We start from the raw sequence: 19,662 nt of genomic DNA on the forward strand, positions 1-19,662 counted from the left end.
CAGTGCACTGCTGGGACGCATAGGACGTCTTCTACAGAGGGCCACTTCTCCAAAGTTGGAAAATGTCACCAACCTACCAAATACATAGAAATAAAAATAGCAAATTAGGCCAAATGAAGAGACAGAAGAATACATTCCAAACGAAGGAACAAGATAAAGCCCCAGAAGAAGAACTAAGTGAAGAGGAGATAGGCAACCTACCCAATAAAGAGTTCAAAGTAATGATCATAATGATAATCAAAGAAACTGAGAGAAGATTGGATGAACAGACTGAGAAGTTAGACGTGTGTAACAAAGAGTTAGAAAATATAAAGAAGAACCAAATGGAGATGAAGAATTCAATAACTGAAATGAAAATACATGAGAAGGAATCAACAGTAGAGTAAATGATACAGAGGAGCAGATCAGTGAGCTGGAAGACAGAGTAGTGGAAATCACTGAAGCTTAACAGAAAAAAGAATGAAAAGAAATGAGGAGGGACTTCCCTGGTGGTGCAGTTGTTAAGAATCCACCTGCCAATGCAGGGGACACGGGTTCAAGCCCTGGTCCGGGAAGATCCCACATGCCGCGGAGCAACTAAGCCCGCACACCTAGAGCCCGTGCTCCGCAACAAGAGAAGCCACCGCAGTGAGAAGCCCACACGCTGCAACAAAGAGTAGCCCCTGCTCGCCGCAACTAGAGAAAGCCCACACGCAGCAACAAAGACCCAACACAGCCAAAAATAAATAAATAAATAAAATAAAATAAAATAAAATTTTTTAAATAAATAAATAAATAAGGAGAGTTCAAGGGACAATATCAAGCACACTAATATTCCCATTATAGGGGTCCCAGAAGGAGAAGAGAGAGAGAAATGGACAGAGAACATATTTAAAGACATAATAGGGACTTACCTGGTGGGTAGTGGTCAATAATCTGCCTGCCAATGCAGAGGACACTGGTTTGATGCCTGGTTCTGGAAGATCCCACAAGCCGCGGAGCAACTAAGCCTGTGTGCCACAACTACTGAGCCCACGCACCACAGCTACTGAAGCCTGCATGCCCTAGAGCCCGCGTGCCATGACGACTGAGCCCATACACCACAACTACTGAAACCTGCGCACTCTAGGGCCCACATGCTGGAACTACTGAGCCTGTGTACTGCAACTACTGAAGCCTGTGCGCCTAGAGCCCATGCTCTGCAACAAGAGAAGCCACCGCAATGAGAAGCCCACACACCACAACGAAGAGTAGCCCCCGCTTGCTGCGACTAGAGGAAGCCTGTGCACAGTGCCAAAGACCCAACGCAGACAAAAAAACAAAACAAATTCAAAAAAAAAAAAAAAAAGGCATAATAGCTGAAAACTTCCTTAACCTGGCAAAGGAAACAGTCGTCCAAGTCCAGGAAGCACAGAGAGTCCCAAACAGAATCAACCCAAAGAGGACCACACCAATACACACTGTAATTAAAATGGCAAAGATTGAAGATAAAGAGAGAATATTAAAAGCAGCAAAGGAAAAGCAACAACTTAACATACAAGGGAACTCCCATAAGGCTATCAACTGACATTTCAGCAGAAACTCTGAGGCAGAAGGGAGTGGTATGATATATTTAAAGTGATGAAAGGGGAAAACCTACAACCAAGAATATTCTACTTGGCAAGGCTTTCATTCAGATTTGATGGAGAGATCAAAAGTTTTACAGACAAGCAAGAGCTAAGAGAGTTCAGCACCACCAAACCAGCTTTACAAGAAATGTTAAAGGGACTTCTCTAAGCAAAAAAGAAAAAGCCACAACTAGAAACATGAAAATTACACAAGGAAAAATCTCATTGGTAAAGGCAATTATACAGTAAAGGTAGTAAATCAATCACATTTAAAACTAGTAGGAAGGTTAAAAGACAAAAGTAATAAAATCATCTATAGCTGCAATAAGTAATTAAGGGATACACAAAACAAAAAGATGTAAAATATGATGTCAAAAACAGTAGACATGTGGTGGGGAGTAAAATGCATCGTTGTTAAAATGCATTTGAACTTAAGAAGTTAGCAAATATATGCACCCCTATATTCACTTCAGCATTATTTACAATAATCAAGATATGGAAGCAACCTAAGGGCCCATCAATAGATGAATGGATAAAGAAGACGTGACATAGATATATTTGCAATATATATATATACACACACACACATATACAATGGAATATTACTCCACTATAAAAAAGAAGGAAATCTTGCCATTTGCAACAACATGGACAGACCTAGAGGGTATTATGCTTAGTGAAATAAGTGAAACAGAGAAAGACAAATATTGTATGATTTCATTTATATGTGGAATCTAAAAAATGAAACAACTGAACAAACATAACAAAACAGAAGTAGAGTCATAGATACAGAGGACAAACAGGTAGTCACCAGACAGGAGCAGGGTGGGAGAAGGAAAGATATAGGTGAAAGAGATTAAGAGGTACAAACTTCCAGTTACAAAATAAATGAGTCACAGGTGTGAAATGTACAGTGTGGGAAATACAGTCAATAATTATATAATATATTTGTATGGTGACATATTGTAACCAGACTTATTGTGCCGATCATTTTGAAATGTATAGAAATACCAAAGCACCATGTGTAACAGGAAATAACGTAGTGCTGTAGATCAATTATACTTCAAAATCAAAGAAACAAACTCATAGAAAAAGAGAGCAGATTTGTGGTTACCAGAGGTGGGATTAGGGGAAGGGAGACTTGGATGAAGGCCCTCAAAAGGCACAAACTTCCAGTTATAAGATAAATAAGTACTAAGGATGTAATGTACAACTTGATAAATTTAATTAGCACTGCTGTATGTTATATATAAAAGCTGTTAAGAGAGTAAATCCCAAGAGTTCTCATCACAAGAAAAAAATTTTTTCTATTTCTTGAATTTTCTATCTATATGAGAAGATGGATGTTCATTAAACTTATGGTGGTCGTCATTTCATGATGTTTGTAAGTCAGATCATGATGCTGTACACCTTACACTTACACAGGGCTGTATGTCAATTACATCTCAATAAAACTGGAATATAAATAAATAAATATCAGGTTGTAAAACAATGTATACAGTATCGTATGGCCTCATTTTTGTAAGTAAGTAAATATATTCATTTACAACATTAATGGTGGATAGCTCTGGGTAGTGGAGTTGAGTCATTTAAAAATTTTTATTAACCTATAAATATCTGCAATGAACATACATTATTTGCAATAACTGGGCCCAAAAATGTTCTTAAAATTTTAATTTTTAAAACCTGGAGAAACTCCACAGATCTGGGACTGGGGAGTGGAAAAATGTTCTCTGTATTGTTGGATGACCACGTGCCTGGGGTGAGACCCTGACTGAAAGCTCCCAGGGGACCAGCCATCCCAAGGCCTCTCAGACCAGCTCAGTAACACTTATCGTGCTTAATGTTCCATCCCAGCCTTGCCATGATTCACTTCTTTAGATTTCCTTCCATTGCTTGATTTGATATGTTCACGGAACATTTCTCAACACCTGCGCCCTTGGCAGGGGGTACTATGCATTAGCAGTGCAGTTCCCAAGGCCCCCTCAAAGCCAAGTGCCAGGTAAGGCTAATGGCAAAGTAAATGTTGCTATCTAATCTTTCTGCCAAGCCAGTCTGGCACAATGAGATTATGTGGTTTCCCTGCTGGCAGTCACGGATCAGCCCTGGCTGACATCAGACTTCGTGAAGAATGCTCAGTCCTAGAGTCAGGATTCCACCTTCCCTCCCAAGAGTTCCTCTGGGGACTGGATAGGATGGCTTCTCTGAGTGGCCCTGGGGTGTGACAGGTGGCAGCCATCACAGAATGTCCATTGCACACTCTAACCAACAGACAGAAACCAGGCGGATGTGTGTGGCTACAGAGCCCGGCCCAGGACAAGAGCCTCCCAACACCAGAGCCTTCTAAGAGCCGGGTTCTAGTCCTGCCTGTGTCACTACTTAGTTATGTGAACCTGCACTGATCACTTAACTCTTCTGAACTGTGTCAATGGGGATAATGCAGGAACAATACGTTTTCAAAAGATCATGTGTCTCAAAGCACTCAGAAAAGCATGAAGAGCCACAGAAATGCAGTCCTGGTTGTATGGATGGGGGTTTGCAGATAAGCAGACCAATGATGTCAACTCCCTCCTTCTCAGGTCACTTGTATTGCCTGAGCAGAAAACCACCTTGCAGAACACTGAAATGGCCCCCAAATGGAGAAAAGCGTGAGGCAGCCAGGTGGATCTTTGTGGAGTTTTCTAGGAGGTTTCTAGCCCTGTATTAGCTTTCCATTGCTGGTGACAAATTAACACAAACTTAGCAACTTAAAACACCTCACATTTATTATCTCAGCGTCTTTGTGAGTCAGGAATCCGGGCCTTGTTTGGCTGGGTCCTCTGTTTCAGGGCCTCTGATAAGGCTGCAGTCAAGGTGTTGGCCAGGGATGTGGTCTCATCTGAAGCTCGAATGGAGAAGGTCATCTTCCAGGCTCACAGGGTCATTGGCAGGATTCAGCTTCTTGGGGATTGTCAGACTGGGGCCGTCAGTTCCTTGCTGGCTGGAGGCTGGAGGTCACCCTCCGTTCCTTGCCATGTGGGTCTCCTCATGGGGCAGCTTGCTTATTCAGAGCCAGCAAGGGAGAAAGTCTACACAAAGAGTCTGCTGGCAAGACCCAAGTAACAATCTCACATAATGTAATCACAAAAGTGACACCCCATCTGCTTTGCCATATCTTATTGATGAGAAGCAAGTCACAGGTCTTGCATATGTTCAAGGGGTGGGGATTACAAGAGGCATGAATACCAGGAGGCGAGGATAATTGGGAGCCATCATAGAGTCTGCCATATATTGGGAATTGGTGACATCAAGCGTGTCAGCCTCCCGCTTATGAAGTTTTCCCCAAACTTCAGTATCTTCACCAGTCCCATTAGGGCTTCCCATTAGTGTGATCCAAAGGCCTCTCCAGGTGGAAAGGAAAGGGGCCTCCCCCTCTGTCCTCTCCTGACCTGACCACAAACTCCTCGAAGGCATGGCCTAGTTCCATCTTCCTCGTGGATGCACCCCCAGCAACTAGAACATGCGTACCCAGAACAGAGCAGGTACAAAATAAACACATGTTGAATGAATGTGTGCGTGTGTCCTGCAGGTTACCGCCTGAGGAGTCTGCTTGGGAGTCTGCTTCCCAAACGTATTTCTCCTCTATCCAAAATTCCCATGTGGGTCCCACAGACAAGCAGTTCCCCGCAAACTGATGCCTAATCTTGGGCCCCAAGCACGGCAAGCCAGCTCCAGGATGCCCAGGGGAGCATCCCTCCTAGATGCACTCTGGTCCCCCCACCCTTACCCCCAGGATAGAATGAAGGAGCCCATCTGGATGGCCCAGCACCCAGGGGTCTGAGAAACGTTCACAGTCCCCACCCAGCTCCTTGGAGCTTCGCCTCAGCCTGCCAACCTTGTCACCCCTGCCATCAGACACGGAGCGTGGACAGATTTTACTCATGGTTCAAAGGACCAAAAGGGAAGCAGGGATGATGACTGGTTGTTCTTTTCTTTTTCGTTTTCTTTAGTCGATTACATCATTTTACTTGAAATGAACCCAATGTGTCCCCTCCAAGGCCTCCACAGCCTTGGGCAGAGCCTAGTACACAATTTTGCCTTCGCTCCTACTGTGTGGCCATCAGTGGCTGAGCACTTCACCTGCTGTAAAGTCAGGTGTGTCTGGGCTATTGGCACCGAGTGAAATTTACCTCTTCAGGTGTTCAATCTAGAGATAGACTATTTTTATCCCCCCACAAAGTTCCCCCAACCCCCCCTTGTAGTCAGTCTCCTACTCTGACCCCAGCCCCTAGAAACCACTCACCTGTTTTCTGTTCCCATTATTTTGCCTTTTCCAGAATGGCATATAAATAGAACCCTACACATGTAGCCTTTGCGTCTGGCCTCTTTCACTCAGCCTAACGCCCACGAGATTCATCCCGTAGTTCATCTGTTTCTGTGGCTGATGGTCCTCCATCGTTGGCCATACACTGTTCACTTGTCCAGGGACCAGCTGAAGGTCATCAAGTTGTTTCCAGTTTGGGGCAATTACGAAAAAAGCTGTGATAAACATTTGGGTCCAGGTCTTTGTGGGGACATATGTTTTTCATTTCTTTTCAGTAAATACCAAGGAGGGGGAGTTTCTGGGCCAAATGGTAGGTACATGTTGACTTTATAAGAAACTGCTAAAAAGAAAATAAATAAATAAATAAATAATTTTAAAAATAAATAAATGAAACATTTAAAAAATAAAAAAAATTAAAATAAAAGAAACTGCTAAACTGTTCTCCAAAGTGGCCATACCACCTCGCCTTCCCACCTGCAGTAGAGAAAAGTTCTACTTGTTCAGCATCCTCATCAGTACTTTTCATTTTAGCCGCTGTATGTGTATGGCTGGGGAGCACTCTGTGTTTTTTTTTGTTTTTTTTTTTTAAATATTTTCTTTCCTTTTTTTTTTAATTTTTATTTATTTATTTATTTATTTATGGCTGTGTTGGGTCTTCGTTTCTGTGCCAGGGCTTTCTCTCCTTGCAGCAAGCGGGGGCCACTCCTCATCGCAGTGTGCGGGCCTCTGACCATCGCGGCCTCTCTTGTTGCGAAGCACAGGCTCCAGACGCGCAGGCCCAGCAATTGTGGCTCACGGGCCCAGTTGCTCCGCGGCATGTGGGATTCTCCCGGACCAGGGCTCGAACCCGTGTCCCCCGCACCGGCGGGCAGACTCTCAACCACTGTGCCACCAGGGAAGCCCCAGCACTCTGTGTTTAATCCTCACAACAATTCCATGGAATTGATGGTACTATTTATCTCCCTTCTACTGATGAGAAAACTGAGTCTCTCAGAGACTGGATCACCAGCCCCAGGTCTTGCAGCTATTCAGAGGCAGTGCTGGGATTCAAACCCAGAACCTGGAGCCAGGGCTCCTCCTGAGATTCTTCCACAGCCTCCAGTACACCTCAGTCCGTGGGTACATAAGGGAGCAGGCACAGGGAGTGACAGAGACCCTGATTCAAGCCCCCGTTCAACCACTTCTTACCTATGTCACCTCAGGCAAGTGGCGTAACTTCTCTGGCCCTCAGTTTCCTCATCTGTAAAATGGGATTAATAACATCACTTACCACAATGAGCTAAGAGTAGTGGTCAGTGAATCAGAGCTCCCCTGTCTCCCCTCACTGCCAGGGAAGAGAAACACATGAACGGTGTTGTTCTGTGTCAGTTACTGCAATGGCTGGCAAACAGCAGAAACCGCCAATTACAAAATCATGGCCCTACTCTGAGCACGTTCCCAAATTGCTCTTAAGTAAGCCGAGTTTACATGGGATTAATTAAAACACTATGTTGAACACTTGACGCACCATATAACTCACTGAGGGAGATGGAAGATGAATAAAACACACGTAATGTTCTTCATGGTTCCTGCCCCACATCTCAACCCTGAGGGTTCCTTGACTCACCCTACTCGACCCAACCTCAGTTGCCTCCATTTCTAAGTTGGAAAGTATGCAGATCCTCCTTTATGTTTTTTAAAGTGTCATGAACAATTTCATATATGCATAACATATACATGAAGTGTAAAGAATCACGATGAACACCCATGTACCCAATGCCCAGCGTGAGACACCAGGTACCTTTGAAGGCCCCGGAGAGCCCCCAGCACGTGCCCCTCCCTCCACCCTCCAGGAGGGACCCTTGAGCCAGGCTTTCCATCGGCTGCTCCCAGGACCTAGGCAGGCATCTTCAGGACCACCAGCTCCTCCACAGAAGGGCTGAGATCCGCCCACAGGTGATAGCGTAGATCAAAGCAGAAACGCTGGAGGGGGAGGAAAAGAGAGCAGAGAGAAAGCAGGCATCAGAAGATGTGAAAATGGAAAACGCGGGTCAAGGATCCGCATTTGGGGCACAAAGGTGTCTTAATGGGTGAGTTTGAAATGCCAATATGTTTTGTACTAACCACCACTGGTCCCAAACAAACTTCATCCACACTCCTCACCTCTCCGTACTCATCCAGAAGCACTGGGGGAAATTTGGAGCTTTTATAGAATCTGTGTCTCCCAGTGTTGGAAAAACCAGGGGTGGCCCAGGGAATACGATCTCAGAACAAAATCTGCAGACAGGTCTCGCCGCCTACTGGCGACCTCCCTCCTGCATACCCCCCTCTGCCACAATTCCTGAATAGAAGTTCTCATTCCACTTTGTCCACTGAATAAACCCCACAAAGGGAAGAATCCATTGGGTTGGAAAGCAGGGGGGATGGGTTCGATCCCTGGTCAGGGAACTAAGATCCCACATGCCACATGGCACAGCCAAAAAAAAAAAAAAGAGAGAGAGAGAGAGAGAACTTTTCTAAGTCATTCACACCCTAGTATGAATTTTCCCAGATTGCTTTGCTCACTGCAGCTGATTCAGCCAAGTTTTAAGCACGGAGCACCTGGGAGTCAGACCCAGATGGGGTCTCAAAGGTGGAGGCTTTGAGTAACTGAGAGGGTAGGAGAGGAGCAGTAGGAAGAAAGGGGGCGCAGAAAGTGAGGGGCACAGATTCCAAAGACGAACTCGGCCTGTTTCAAGTTTGCTTCCTCCAGGAAAGGAAGCATTCTTCCACTCCATTCCCTTCCTGTGTACTGTGCACACCACTTTCCCAAGACTCAGCCCAATAGCCACAAGAAGCAAGAGCAAAATAAGGCCCATAGGCTAGTTAGACATCCAGCAACCCCATATAATGACATTTCCATGGGGAAAATGTGTCCTGAGTCCCAAACTACGGACCTATGAATGTGCTTGAGGAAAGCAGCTCCAGGGACACGGCCTATCACTGAAAGGACTGCTGCTCTCCGAGGATCCCAGCTGTCTGTCCCATCAGGACAAATCAGGGTGCCTGGAGCTCCTTTGACATCTGTTCAATGTTAAGTGTACTTTGGACCAAAGGACCAAAGGACCGCCACTTCGCCGCTTGCTTTCTGCAGGGCCATCCCAACCCAGGATGTGGTTACAGTGGAAAGCTACTCAACTGGAAACTTCCCAGAACATGGCTCAGGGCAGGGACAATCTTATCAGGAAACTTTCTGTTTGGGGTGAGGGTAAAGAGTGACGTTTAGCGGCTGATAAGGCCATGCCTGAGGACTTGGGCTGTATATAAGGAGCGGCTCCTTCCTGCTGCTGTACCCCTTCCCATCTTCCCTTCTCTGGAGTCTTGGGAGCCAGGAAGAACCATGAAGTGGCTGCTCCTTCTTTCCTTGATGGCGCTCTCCGAGTGCACCACCTACAAGTGAGTCTGGGGGACGCGCTGCACGAAGAGCAGCTTCCCAGGGGCTATTTCTCTTTGCTGCCCTTCCCACTGCCTTTCTTTCCTCCTGTATTTCTCCTCTTCCCTTCCTCCTCTCTCTTCAACCGTCCCAAGCCTCCTTTCTCTGCTCATTTGGGGACACAACACGGCAGACGTGGCTAACAGCCCAGACCCTTCAGTCCAGCCCGGGCTGGGTCCGCAGCTCCAGCACTGGGCCGGGTGACTTTGGGCAACCACGTACCCTCTCTGCATTACTGTGCCCAAAATGGGAGCAACTCCCCTCTCGACTTCCTTCTTCCGCTCTTGAGCCAGCTTTCTTTTCCTTCCAGGCCTTCCACGGCACCCCATGAGCAGGCCCCTTGGCTAATTACTCTTCTTCCTCCAAACCATCTGTTTGCAAATGCTCCGCCACAGGGTCTCGCTCACCAGAAAGAAGTCCTTGAGGCAGAACCTGATCGAGAATGGCAAGCTGAAGGACTTTCTGCAGAATCACCAATACAACATAGGCAGCAAGTACTTTCCCTCGGAGGCCACCACCTTGATGTCCGACGAGCCCCTTCAGAACTACCTAGATGTGAGTGCGTGGGCAGGCAGTGGGCCGGCTCCAAGGACTTGGCCCAGTGGAGAGAAGGGCGTGCCAGGGGTCTGGGAAGATGGGCCAGCGCTCCAAGCCCCCAGGCAGCAGTAACCCAGGGATCTGCTCCCTGGATCTCAGAGGCACAAGGAGGGCAGGAAAACTCACAGTCAGAGTTGTCGTTCTCATTCATTCATTCATTCATTCATCCAGTGCTTACATGGATGGAGCGCCTTCTATGCGTCAGGCACTGTGCTGGGCCCAGAGAAGCAGCAGTGAATGAGCCTCAGGGAGCCCCCAGTCTAGTAGGAGAGCCTCACAAAGCATAACGAGTACAACCAGGCTGAGGCCACACAGTGAATGTGACACACTGAGTGTGTTGCAGGTGGTGGGCAGGGGCACCTCTCCGGAACAATGAAGAGACAGCGGGGGTTCCAAGAGGACAGGAGAGGGTCCCAGAGAGTGGGACGACTTGCACTAGACCCTGTGACACTGGGGAGCAGAGTGTATTTGAGGAAAGGAAGCCAGTGTCCATTTTCAAAGCGAGGTCTGCGGGGGTCAGTGGGTGGAGCCAGACCAGAGTCTGGGATAAGGGTCTCCATCCTAATTGCCACCGCATCATTTTAACTAGGGAATTTCAGGAAGATCACTTTGACTCTTCTGTTTGGGACGCAAATCCCTTCAGTAGATAGTGTGTCCCCTGTGTGAAGGCCAAGGTTAGGAAGCAACACGGCCTCTCGTTAAGAGCTTAGCCTGTGAAATTTGCCAGACCTGGAGCAAATCTAGGGTCTAAAGCTCCCGAGCCATGGGACCTTGGGCAAGTCATTTAAATTCTCTGAGTGAGACTCAGCTTCCTCGTCTGTAAGACAGAACCATTACTATCTACCATCAGAGGCTCGTTTCAAGTAATTCATGCAATAATGTAGGTTTGGTGTTATTTTGTTTGTTTGTGGAGTGCTTAGCACAGAGCCTGGCCCTTGGTAAGAGCTTGTTCAAAGCTTGATAAAGTTAGCCCCTTTGTTCACTTAACAAATATTTATGAAGTGCCTACCCTGTGTCAGAGGCTCTCTGCCAGGAGCTGGGGAAACAATGGTGACTGAGCAAAGATCCTGGAGCTTATATTCTAGAGGGGAAGACAAATAAGAGACAAACAAATAAGAATGTAAGATAATTCCAGGTAATGACAAGTACCACAAGAAAAATTAATTAATTAGAGTAAGGGGAAGAAGAAGAATGGGGCAGGGACGAATTTAAATATCGTAGTCAGGGAGGGCCTATTGGTGCAGGTGACATTTGACTAGAGCACAGAAGGATTGATGAGAAGATCTAGAATAAACATTTTCCTAGCACAAGGAATAGCAAGTGCAAAGGCCCTGGGATGGGAATGAGCTGGTCATCAAAGAAGAGCCACATCAGCGTGGCTGGGACAGAGTTAGCAAGGGAGAAACTGCTGCCACTAAGAATAAAAAGCCTGAGGACACCCTTTCTTGAAACCCATTGTACACACCCAGATTTAGGAATAAGATATCTCAAGGGGTCTCCACCTTTAGGTGGGTGACTTGTTTATCTCCCCTTCAACAACTTAATGAAAAAGCACTTAAGCATTTACTCGGCTGGGTGCTGTAAGGTTCCACTCCTGTCCGAGAGTGTACATTCTCTAGGATGGCAAGACTAAGACACTCAAGGCAAGAGGGGACAGCAGATTATTATTGGGTGTTAACGAGGCTTGGGAGAGAAGAGTCAGTGGGTGACAGGAGAGCAATAGGGGAAGACTTCAAGGAGGAGGGGAGACCAGGCTGGGCCTTAAAGGATGGATACACTGGAGAGAGAGACAAAGGCAAGGAGGCAGTGAAGGGAAAGGCGGGAGGTGGCCGAGATGACCCAGAGACAGTCCCCGGGGAGGCCAGGCTGTGGAGTCCCCAGTCACTGAGCTATGCCGTCCCCACCCTGGCAGATGGAGTACTTCGGCACCATTGGCATCGGAACCCCCGCCCAGGACTTCACCGTCATCTTTGACACCGGCTCCTCCAACCTGTGGGTGCCCTCCATCTACTGCTCCAGTTATGCCTGCAGTGAGTGCCCCCCTACCCTCTCTGGGCCCCCAGCACCAAGTCACCTAGGAGCCCTGAACACTCAGGGGCCTCAAATAGGTCCGATTTCAAGCCTGCTGGAGTCACTCAGGGATCCACTCAACAGGCATTCACTGAGCACTTACTATGTGCCAAGCACTAGGCTTAGGTGCCCTGGGAGATGAAGGGGGGAATCACACGTGGTTCCAGCCCTCAGAAATTTCAGTCCAATGGCAGAGAGACTGTGAAGCTGCACATCACCACGGGCAGCTGTGGGCCTGCTCCACTCGGCGTTAACCTGGGGGGTCCTCAGGAGGGCCTTCAGTCAGTGAGATGGTTAGCCAGATAAGTTAGCTTTCTCCTCCAAAGCCCCGCCCAGAACCAAGGCACCCACCCAGGAAGACGCCCCCAGCCCATGACTCTGGCTCAGCTTTTGAAGTTTGACAATGCCTCTTCTTGCCCTCACAGCCAACCACCACCGCTTCAACCCTCAGGAGTCCTCCACCTTCCAGGGCACCAGCAAGACGCTCTCCGTCGCCTATGGCACCGGCAGCATGACAGGCATCCTTGGATACGACACAGTCCAGGTGAGCCCCCGCTGGCCGGCCAGCCACCTCGTCCTGCCCGGCCCTGGGGCCAGCTTCCAGGGACCGCACACGCCCCAGAACCAGGTCATTCAAGCAATACGGGTCTCGGTGATCCCAAAAGTAACCTGATTGGGGCATGCGGAAAGTGGCAGAGACACCACAGACATTTCTAGCGGAGGAGCAGCAGTGGTAAGGGGGTGGGTGCCTGGAGCCAGAAGCCAACCTCAGAGTCACCCAAGTTGAATGCTATGGAGGGGGCAGTGAGAAGGGAGAAAATGCCTCAGTTCTCTTTTAGCACCTCCTCTTCTTCCTCCTCCCCCCAACCCACAGCCCCCCTCGAGTCACAAAATCTCCACAAGCACCCCCATTTTCCAGGGCACAGCAGGGGTCAAGGGCTCTGATTTGCCTGGGGTCTGCTTTGCATCCGATCTTCAGAAACACAAACGCACGGTGACCATCTGTTCCGCAGCAAATTCTCACACCAAGTTGCAGACGGTGCCCATCTGGAGATCAGCCTCGACTGTTACTTCCAGTGGAATAACAGGCGTTCCCAGGGATAATCCCTCTCCTCTCCTTCCAGCCTGATGCCCCGGAAGCCAAGTCCTACACGAAATGAACCAGGGATGCTCTGGGCCCGGGGCTGGCACCCCGCAGTGCTCAGCCAGCACAAGCTGATTATGAACATCTTGGTTTCCCCACCCAGGTTGGAGGCATCTCCGACACCAACCAGATCTTTGGCCTGAGTGAGACAGAGCCCGGCTCCTTCCTGTACTACGCTCCCTTCGATGGCATCCTGGGTCTGGCCTACCCCAGCATCTCCTCCTCCGGGGCCACCCCTGTTTTTGACAACATGTGGAACCAGGGTCTGGTTTCCCAAGACCTCTTCTCCGTCTACCTGAGCAAGTAAGTTAGGCAAGGAAGTTGCGGTCACCTGGTCCAGCAGGGGGCTGTCGAAGGCTGGGTGGGCTGGAGAGAGTCTTGGCAAGCCGGGGATTGGAAAGGTCAATGTCTAAGGCTCTCTAAGGTATATCTTTGGAGAGAATGGTGCCAAATTCCTCTCTGATGAACCACCTTCATTCGTCTTATTTTACTAGCGAGAGTCTTTGTCACCTTGCCTTACAGAAGTCAAATATCATTAGCCATTTGCTCTCCTGAAGACCACCATTTAAAGTGAATCCACTTAAAATTGGGGCCAAAAGTCCATAGCAAAAAATGAAAAGAAGATTTGACTGGGACTTACATCTTGAACAGTGAAACTTTTAAATGATGAAAGCAAGTTTCTTTCATTAGTTAACAAAATCTAGGTTCCAGGTGTGACTATGAGTTAATTCTAAGAAAAAGGAATTACAAAGTCTTGATTTTGGCTGAGTAGAATTTTATGCCAGAATATCTGAGGGTGTGTCCTCGACTTTCCCAAGACACTCAACTTTCCTCTGACATTCACATCCTTCTCTTTTGAAGCGATTTGTCACCATCGATGTGCTTCCCTTTAGTTATTGACTGTTCTGCTATCATCTCATTGTGTCACAGATGCTGTCAGATGTTTACAGGGAAGACAGGGTGGGGTTGGGTGAGTTGGGGTCACGTTCTGTCCGTGTCCAGTTCTTCAGTGATTAATTTCTTATTGTCATCTACATTTGTTTCCCTATCTAACCGAAAACTGCAGAGATTTAGACAATGAATATTCCAGTAACCAGAACTCCTGCAGTTTACAGCAGGAGGGCCTTTTTATCCTTTTTTCCTCTTGGCCACTTAATATTCAAGTTTCAGCTCTTAAACATAATCTGCTTTTATGGGCACTTAGATATTTCACATGGGGCCGACTAGAACAGAGTTTCTCAATCTCAGCACTATTGACATTTTTGGACCAGATGATTCCTTGCTGTTGGGGGCTGTCCTGGGATGTCTGGTAGCCTCCCCGGCCTCTACCTACTAGACACCAGGGGCTCCCCTGACCCCCACCCAATCATGACAATCAAAAACACCTCCAGACGTTGGCAAACCATGAACTACACTATCAAGGCCTTACGAGCAGACACTGTCATTCATTCATTTCTCTTGAGGTCCCCACAGCAATGAGAGAGAGCATTTGGTGGAAACCACACAACACTTCAGAACCAGAAAGACCTGGGTTCTAATCTTGGTTTTGAGACTCCCTGGCTGTGTGACCTTGGGCACATTGCCTCACCTCTCTGAGCCTCAGTTTCCTCACTGTAAAACAGAAATAATAATAACAATAGTGACTATGGCATGGATCTTGGTGTAAGGATTACAGGAAGCCCTGTGGGTCACACACTCTGCCTGGCTCCTGGCACCGGCAAGAGTCCGATCAAGAGGAGCTCTTAGAATGCCCACAGTTTATATGTTCAGTTGAATGAGTGAATGAATGAATGAACAAATGAATTCCTGCCTTTTCCCCTCCACTTTCCATAGAGATGATGAGAGCGGCAGCGTGGTGCAGTTCGGTGGCATCGATTCTTCTTACTACAAGGGAACCCTGAACTGGGTGCCTATTTCTGTTGAGGGTTATTGGCAGATCACCGTGGACAGGTGAGGTCACCATGGATGGGCAATATCCTGGCATGGGCCCCAGACCCCATTTCTTTACAGACTCATAGTTAACTAAGAATTCCAGGATCCCCCTGGAACAGGCAGCACAGGGAAACGTGCTCCAGGAGGAGAAGGCAGAGGTTGGCCGAGCCAGAGAGACCCTGACAAGGGCACGTCACAGGAGGAAGAGCGCTGTCAGGAACCCCCAGACACTCTGCAAGGATGAGACAGCCACTTCCCTTCTGAGCAAGGAGGCAGGACAATCTACCAGCATCCCTGGGGAGAGGGGAGGACCCCCCCTGTCATACATCTTGGCATTTAGGGGGCCTGTCACTTTTGGTCTAGGATCAGGGCAAAACGGCAGAGAAGTTGTTTCAAACCATTTCCTCCCACTTTCCCCTTCAAAGCCTGTCTGCCCCCAGGCAGCCTCATCCTCTGGCTGTTCTGCCCCCAGCTGGCCTGCTAGGGTGACCCATTGCCCAGGTTTGCCCAGGAGTGGGCAGTTTCCAGGGATGCCAGTCTTTGAGTACTAAAACCAAGACAGTCCTAGGCAAACTGGGACACACTGGTCACCCTACGTCTGCCCCAGCCATGCTAACACCCCATCAGTTCCTCGAACTCCCGCCCCTGCTCCCCTTGGGTCTAGAACAGGGCAGTCAGGGCTGGACTTAGCTGGCCATCACTCCAGTGTCTCCATCACTCCCCACCCTCTGTCCCCTCTACCTGTGATGTCCTCCTCCAACTCCTCACCTCCCTAGCAACCTCTGGGCGTCTGCTTCCCTGAGAAGCCTTCCCTGGTTGCTCCACACCACCACCCTCACCCCGGCTTGTGTTCCTGTTCCCTGCTCCTCCTCGATCATAACTTATCTTTCCAGCTAGAGTGGAAGCTCCCTGCAGCCAGAAACCGTGCACCCATCTTGTTTGGCTTTGCATCTCCTGTGCCTAACACAGAGTAGGCACTCAGTAAATATTTGTAGAACACATGAATGCATAGAATGAATGAGTGTGTGAATGAGAGAAGCTGAAATTTTATGCATCGGCCAAAGGATGGGGAAGAGGGACCCTCCAGGGTCGCCTGGTTCCTCCTTGGGAGATGTACCCCCTGGGGGCTCAGGGGACCCTGACTTGCATCTCATCCTCAGCATCACCATGGGTGGAAAGCCCATCGCTTGCAGCAATGGCTGCCAGGCCATCGTTGACACCGGTACCTCTCTGCTGTCCGGCCCAGCCAATGCCATTGCCAACATCCAGAGCTACATTGGAGCCAGTGAGACTTCCTATGGCAGTGTAAGTCCAGCCCTGACTGCCCTGTTCTAGACCCAGATGGTGGATCTGCCACACAGGAGGGATGGAAGCCTTTCTAATCCTCACTCTTTCCAGATGGCGATCAGCTGCTCCAGCATCAACAGCCTGCCCGACATCGTCTTCACAATCAACGGCATCCAGTACCCTGTTCCCCCCACGGCCTACATCCTGCAGGTAAGGGGGCTCTGAGCCTTCCACCTAGATGTGCCCGCACAGCACGTGGCCACATACTCCCCCTTGGCACAAGGGCAAGTGCACTTCCACAAGCTGGAGCTAACATCTGCTCTGGACAGCCTCTGGAGAAAAAGAACACTTCAAAAATAAATGCATGAATGAGAATTGGGATGCAACACCCCCAGGGGGAAAAAAGCAAGGCAAGGGCTGATGACGTGAAAAGAGGATTTTTAGTTGGACACCAGAGTCCAAGCTCTGGGTCTCAATTACTAGCCCGTAGATATTGAGCAAGTTACAACCTTCCTTAGCCTCAGTTTCCTCGTCTAAAAGCTACAGCTTTCCCCACGCTCAGGGTGTGGTTAGGGTAATCACGCGAGATTGGCCACATCAAAGCTACGAAGGGTTGGGCAAATAGAAATCACAGCTTCCATAGGGTAAGGGCTTATGATGCTCCTATTGCCTCTACCAAATAAAAACCTTTAGTCAGATGAGCCACAGGAAAATTCTGCCTTCGATTACAATGCCGGATGGAAAACTACTTTTGCCCGGTGGGTAGATGTTATTCGGCAAGAAGTAGGGAGGCCCAGGCCCCTCCCCCAGGGATGCTGATTAATTAGGAGGGAGTGGGGCCTGAGCCATGGTGGGAGGTGGGGCACGGGGGTGGGGGGGGGTCAAAGCTCCACAGGTGATTCTAATACACAGCCAACGTTGCTGGCCCAGTGACTTAGTGAATGAAAAGGACTAACAGCTGATCCCGTTTGCCACTGGTCAGGATCAGAATAATGAGAAAAGGCTGCGTCACCAGGGCTTCCAAAATCCTTCCTGGCAGCTGAGTTCTCCCTAAAGCCCTTAGCTGCGATGCTGACGTCAGGGCGTATGCATCTGCCAGAAACACTGGATAATGTCTGGTAATCCCTGGAAACCAAGAGTGCAGTAAGCCCCTTATACAGGCAGATCCCAGGCCAGGAAGAGCCAAGTCCCCAGGCACGAGCCAGGAAGCTCCTCCTTGCACGTGCCTGGCAGGGGACCATGACCCTGGATGTTCACGCCCCAGCGCCTGTCACTGCTGGGTCTGTGTCCCAGCTCCAGTTTTATTCTCCTTTCCTCCAGAGCCAGGGAAGCTGCTCCAGCGGATTCCAGGGCATGAACATCCCCACCGCCTCCGGAGAGCTCTGGATCCTGGGTGACATCTTCATCCGCCAGTACTACACCGTCTTTGACAGGGCCAACAACCAGGTCGGCCTGGCTCCCGTGGCCTGAGCCCGAGTCTTTCCGGCCACTTCCCAGGAAGATCCCGCCCTAGTTTCTGTCCCTGTTTGCTCTTCGATGTAGATAATTCTCCTGATTGTTCTTCCTCTGGGATTGTGGAGGTGGAATCTTGGCCCTGTTCCCTGTCACACCAATAACGTAGAATACATCATAACCTCCTGGAAAATGCTTTATGGGGTTGCGTCTCTTTGTCAGTGTTCCCCTTTACATCACTGGGGTCAGAATGCCAGGGCAGGGGGACAGAACTGACCACATGCATTTGGACAGCACCAAACAGTGCCAGTGGCAGCACACTCTCTGTAACAGAGCCGGGAAGATGAATGGGCCTCGGCTGGGCCAGCTGGGAGCATCATATAAGGAGTTGGGGACCAGAAATGCCAGGCCCGTTGCCTCCTCATAGAAGAGAGCACCTGAGTTCTTGGTTGAGGGAGTAACTTCTTATTTTCCCCAAAGCCAAGTAGAGATAAGGAGAAAAGGAAAAAGATTAAGGAGAGGTGCCCGCTGTTGGTGACTTCCTAAGTAGGGCAGGCAGGGCGGTAATGACCGTGAGACATGGGCCAGAGTGGTGAGAGAAGCTGACACCCCACAATCTACCAGGCTGTCCTGTGGCGAGCTGGCTGATGCAGACTAACCCTTGGGAGCCCCTCAGTACTCTGGGTGCAGGACACCAAGCTGATCCGTTTCCCCATTGGTGATTGAAAGAGGATGGTTTTCCATTCCCCAAGGAGAGGTTGAGAGAGGGAGCTGACATGCCATTGGCAAACCTACCCTAGAAAGGCAGCCAGGAAATATCTAGAGCAGCATTTCTCAGAATGGGTTTTGGTAGCAAAATGTTGAATGAAAAAGTTTCAAAGTAAGTACGGAACAGGCTACATTCTAGGCCCTTCTTCGAGGTTCACAAGGCACAGTTCCCAATCAAAGGCTCTGAGAACCCCTGCCGCAAAGTGATCTGTTTCACTTTGACTCAGTTCAGCTTGATCCCAATTCCTCTTCTGCTGGTGAACCTATTCCAGTCCTGTGCTCCTCGGCGTGCACGTTGGAAAAATTCCCATAGCGCCTGCTTCTGCTGGGTTCCAGGCTGTCCGCCGGAGATACCGGCCTGAGCGCTGGAGCTGGGCCTCCCTGCTGAGGCGGACTGACTTCCGGGTGCCCAGAACAAGATGGCTTTAGGAACTCTTGTCACATCATCCCCCAATTTGTAATTTGTCACATAAATACAAGATATTAGGCTCAAGGAAGGGTGAGGTGAGCTCTTCCTACCCAATGCCCCAGATCTTCCCAATGTCACTTATACCCTATCTAGCTGCGCAATCTTTTTAAAACATAAATTCGATCACAACCCTCCTTTGCTTCAAACCTTTCATTAATGCTCTGCAATTGCACTTGGAATAAGACATTATATCTTTGGTGTGGCTTCAAGGCCCTGCATGCTCTGGTCCCCATGGACCTTCCCTGTCTCACCTTAATCCCTCTTACCCTGAGCTCCCACCTCCCTGGCCTTCGCCCACCTCCACAAATACCCAAGTTCTTCCCCACCTCCAGGCCTTTGCACACACTGTTCCCTTTGCTTGCTGTTCCCTTTTTCTTGACCTGCTAACTCCTAGCATCCTGCAGGTGTCAGCTTACACATCAGTTCCCTGTGAAGCCCTCCCTGACCACCCTCTCATGGGGTGGCCCTCCTTTCCTTTATGGCACTGGGCACAGCTGGAGATGATGCCTTAGTGGGAGTGTTTGTGTCAGATCCACTAAGGCAGAGACTGTGATCATTTAACTGTTGAAGCCCCAGCAGCAAGCGCAGGGCCTGGCACATTGG

The 19,662-nt window shown here is 49.0% G+C and overlaps 1 protein-coding gene across 1 annotated transcript; it reads left to right on the forward strand.

The window, feature by feature from the left end:
• Positions 1-9,247: 9,247 nt before the first annotated feature.
• Positions 9,248-17,840, forward strand: LOC118900140 (pepsin A-like). Its single transcript, XM_036862401.1, has 9 exons — positions 9,248-9,303; positions 9,736-9,895; positions 11,850-11,967; positions 12,433-12,551; positions 13,255-13,454; positions 14,985-15,101; positions 16,244-16,388; positions 16,482-16,580; positions 17,691-17,840. The coding sequence occupies exons 1-9, from the start codon at positions 9,248-9,250 to the stop codon at positions 17,838-17,840; spliced, it is 1,164 nt and encodes a 387-aa protein (XP_036718296.1).
• The last annotated feature ends 1,822 nt before the right edge of the window (positions 17,841-19,662 follow it).

This window comes from Balaenoptera musculus, chromosome 8 (genome assembly GCF_009873245.2).
Source record: "Balaenoptera musculus isolate JJ_BM4_2016_0621 chromosome 8, mBalMus1.pri.v3, whole genome shotgun sequence".
Taxonomy (NCBI): Eukaryota; Metazoa; Chordata; class Mammalia; order Artiodactyla; family Balaenopteridae; genus Balaenoptera; species Balaenoptera musculus.

Coding starts and splice junctions, on each gene's coding strand:
- LOC118900140 (XM_036862401.1), top strand. CDS start 9,248: ATGAAGTGGCTGCTCCTTCTTTCCTTGATGGCGCTCTCCGAGTGCACC. Junction 15,102..16,243: donor TGGCAGATCACCGTGGACAG/GTGAGGTCACCA, acceptor TCTCATCCTCAG/CATCACCATGGGTGGAAAGC. Junction 16,389..16,481: donor GTGAGACTTCCTATGGCAGT/GTAAGTCCAGCC, acceptor CACTCTTTCCAG/ATGGCGATCAGCTGCTCCAG.